A 2,927-nucleotide genomic window follows, 5' to 3' on the forward strand; every position below is an offset into this window, starting at 1 on the left:
CCATCTCCCTAACAAACAGATGGTTAGGTTTAGAGATGATGATATAATGACAGATATTGTCGATAGAGAGAGAGATAAGCGAACGATGCTGACTGCATTTTTTGATAGGAATAGAACAGACATTAGTGCAAGACAATATTTGTACAAAGATTTTCCAAAACACTACACATGGAATTGGAGCACACATCGATGGAATCCCCGACAAAGAGGATCAATGAGAGGCCGACTTGTGTCTGCAAATCCAGCTGAAGGAGAGCGGTTCTACCTACGCCTACTTTTGTCTCATATTACTGGGCCTACTTGCTTTGAAGATCTATACAGTTTTAACGGCTTACTGCACCCTACATTTCGCAAAGCATCTCTTGATAGAGGGTTAATAGAAGACTATGATAACTTATCCCAATGTCTTGGAGAGGCCTCATTATTTCAATTTTCGGCTGCTCTTAGGAGGTTATTTGCCACGATGTTTTATTGTGAGCCAGTAGATGTTCGCAAGTTATGGGATGACCACTATGATTCACTCTATGAACATTATACGTGACAATGTGAAAGTGCTAATCGAGTTCGTAATCTGGTTCTAACAGATATCCACGTTTTTCTATAGTCTATGGGTAAGAGTCTTGATGATTTCAATCTTCCAATGGTTGATTCAAATTCAAATTTTCAATCTGGAGAATTTCGTGAGGTACAAGAGGAATTCTCTATAGTTGTGGAAGATGATCACTTACGTGCTCGAGACTCTCTAAATTCCGACCAGAAATACGCATATGATGAGATCATGAGGCATGTAGACGAGGATTGTCCCGGAGTGTTCTTTATAGTTGGTCCGGGTGGAATCGGGAAGACTTTTTTGTACAAATCTTTGCTTGCCAACATCCGTTCATGTGGTCTTATTGCTCTCACAACCGCTTCGTCGGGTGTTGCTGCCAATAATATGCCTGGACGGAGAACAGCTCACTCTAGATTCAAAATTCTTTTCAACCTTGATAATAACTCAATGTGCAACATAAGAAAACAAAGTGGGGCTACAAAATTGATTCGAGATGCAAAAATAATCATATGGGACGAAGCGTCGATGGCAAAAAGGCAAGCACTGGAGGCGCTCGATCGAACAATGCGAGACATCATAGGGGTGGCACTCCCATTCGGCAGAAAGATAATGGTTTTGGGGGGTGATGTTAGACAAGTATTACCGGTCGTGAGGCGTGGAACCCAAGCACAAATTGTAGATTCTAGCTTACGGATGTCACCTCTTTGGGCAACGATTAAAAAGATACGGTTAACGCTCAATATGAGAGCACACACTCATCCGTGGTTTTCATAATTTTTATTAAGAGTCGGTGATGGAGATGAAGAAGCGGTGGACAAAAGCTTTATTCGCATACCGGATGACATGACCATTCCCTATACTGATAAAGGTAAGTCAAAAGATGCGCTGATTGACGCAATCTTTCCATCTCTGCAAATCAACGAAGCTGATTCATATTATATCATTTCGAGGGCGATATTGTCAACTAAAAAAGAGAATGTCGACGAGATTAATGATCAGTTGATCGACAAGTTTTCTGGAGATGAAAAAATATACTATAGCTTCGACGAAGCAGAAGATGATAAGAACAACATCTATCTAATGGAGTTCTTAAATTCTTTAACTGTTAGTGGTTTGCCTCCTCATTACTGTTACGAAATATCGATCCCTCCAATGGATTGTGTAATGGCATTAGATTGATATGCAGAGGCTTTCAACAGAACGTCATCGATGAGAAATAGCTGTTGGTCAGCATGCTGGAAAGAGAGTATTTCTGCCGAGAATTCCCTTATGTCCRTCCGAAGACAACATGTTCCCATTTAAGTTGAAGAGAAAACAGTTTCCAATTCGGCTTAGCTTTTTTATGACAATCAATAAATCTCAAGGCCAAACAATTCCGAATGTAGGTGTTTATCTACTGGAATCAGTTTTCTCACACGAGCAACTTTACGTGGCGTTGTCCAGAGGAATATCACGGGGGAATACGAAGGTGTTAGTGAAACCTATTAAAAATTCAATCGTGCCGGAGTCTACACCTCAAACGTCGTGTTAGCTCTCATATTCATTAATGTATAAGTATGAAAAAGATTTCTGCAAGTGTTGACAGAAGGGTTCATTCCACAAAAGACCACAGAGGACCAACAATAGAAGATGTTCAATCGTACAAGTCAAGAGTGACAGAACCTTTGTTGTCTATCACAGAGGTTCTGGAAACTGGTCCTCTAGCAATAAAAACTTACAAGCAAAATGCAGCAGAGCCTCTGGAATAGCTCACAGAGGGTCTGCGGGTTTATCTTCTGTGAAGAACCACTTCTTACTGTTTTACTTAAGTTAGTTAGCTGCATGTGCTTCTCATGTGACTATGTTTGTAATCGACTTTATTTTGGACGGATTGGATCGTTTCACTCGTCTAGGTCGTGTCATAAAAGCCGTTAGAAACTAGTATAAATAGCAGTTAGGTCTTTGTAATTCAGTGTGCTTCCGAATTGTAATCGTCTTATTTTCGATCAATTGAAAAACCTTTGAAGCTATTCCCTCGTGTTCTTCATATTCATCAACTGTGTGTTCTTGATTAATTACTTTGTTCGTTCTTATACTGTTTCCGCTGCACTGTTATTGTTCTTAAAGATCATCCAGAGTATTTGGTTAATATCAAAACTGAGTTTACAGGTCCTAAMAATTGGTATCAGAGCAGGAATCAAATTCTTATTTGATTAATTCTGTTCTTGGTATTAATCGGCATTTGTTCTAGAACACCAGTCTTCTTCTTCAGGTTACTCTGTTTTACTCTATTTTATCAGTTTCATCTTATTCCTATTTTTCTTCTTCTTTCAATGGCGAATCTGGCCAATACATCTTTCATGAGCACTGGTTCTCAATCTAAACCTCCCACGCTTAT

General features: G+C 39.6%; 1 protein-coding gene across 1 annotated transcript; it reads left to right on the plus strand.

Annotated features, from left to right (window-relative positions):
- Positions 1–607: 607 nt before the first annotated feature.
- Positions 608–1,729, plus strand: LOC112506157 (ATP-dependent DNA helicase pif1-like). Its single transcript, XM_025110181.1, has 2 exons — positions 608–1,278; positions 1,336–1,729. The coding sequence occupies exons 1-2, from the start codon at positions 608–610 to the stop codon at positions 1,727–1,729; spliced, it is 1,065 nt and encodes a 354-aa protein (XP_024965949.1).
- The last annotated feature ends 1,198 nt before the right edge of the window (positions 1,730–2,927 follow it).

The sequence above is a fragment of the Cynara cardunculus genome (assembly GCF_001531365.2).
Source record: "Cynara cardunculus var. scolymus isolate 2C chromosome LG 2, CcrdV1, whole genome shotgun sequence".
NCBI classification, from domain to species: Eukaryota; Viridiplantae; Streptophyta; class Magnoliopsida; order Asterales; family Asteraceae; genus Cynara; species Cynara cardunculus.

Coding starts and splice junctions, on each gene's coding strand:
- LOC112506157 (XM_025110181.1), top strand. CDS start 608: ATGGGTAAGAGTCTTGATGATTTCAATCTTCCAATGGTTGATTCAAAT. Junction 1,279..1,335: donor GCAACGATTAAAAAGATACG/GTTAACGCTCAA, acceptor ATTTTTATTAAG/AGTCGGTGATGGAGATGAAG.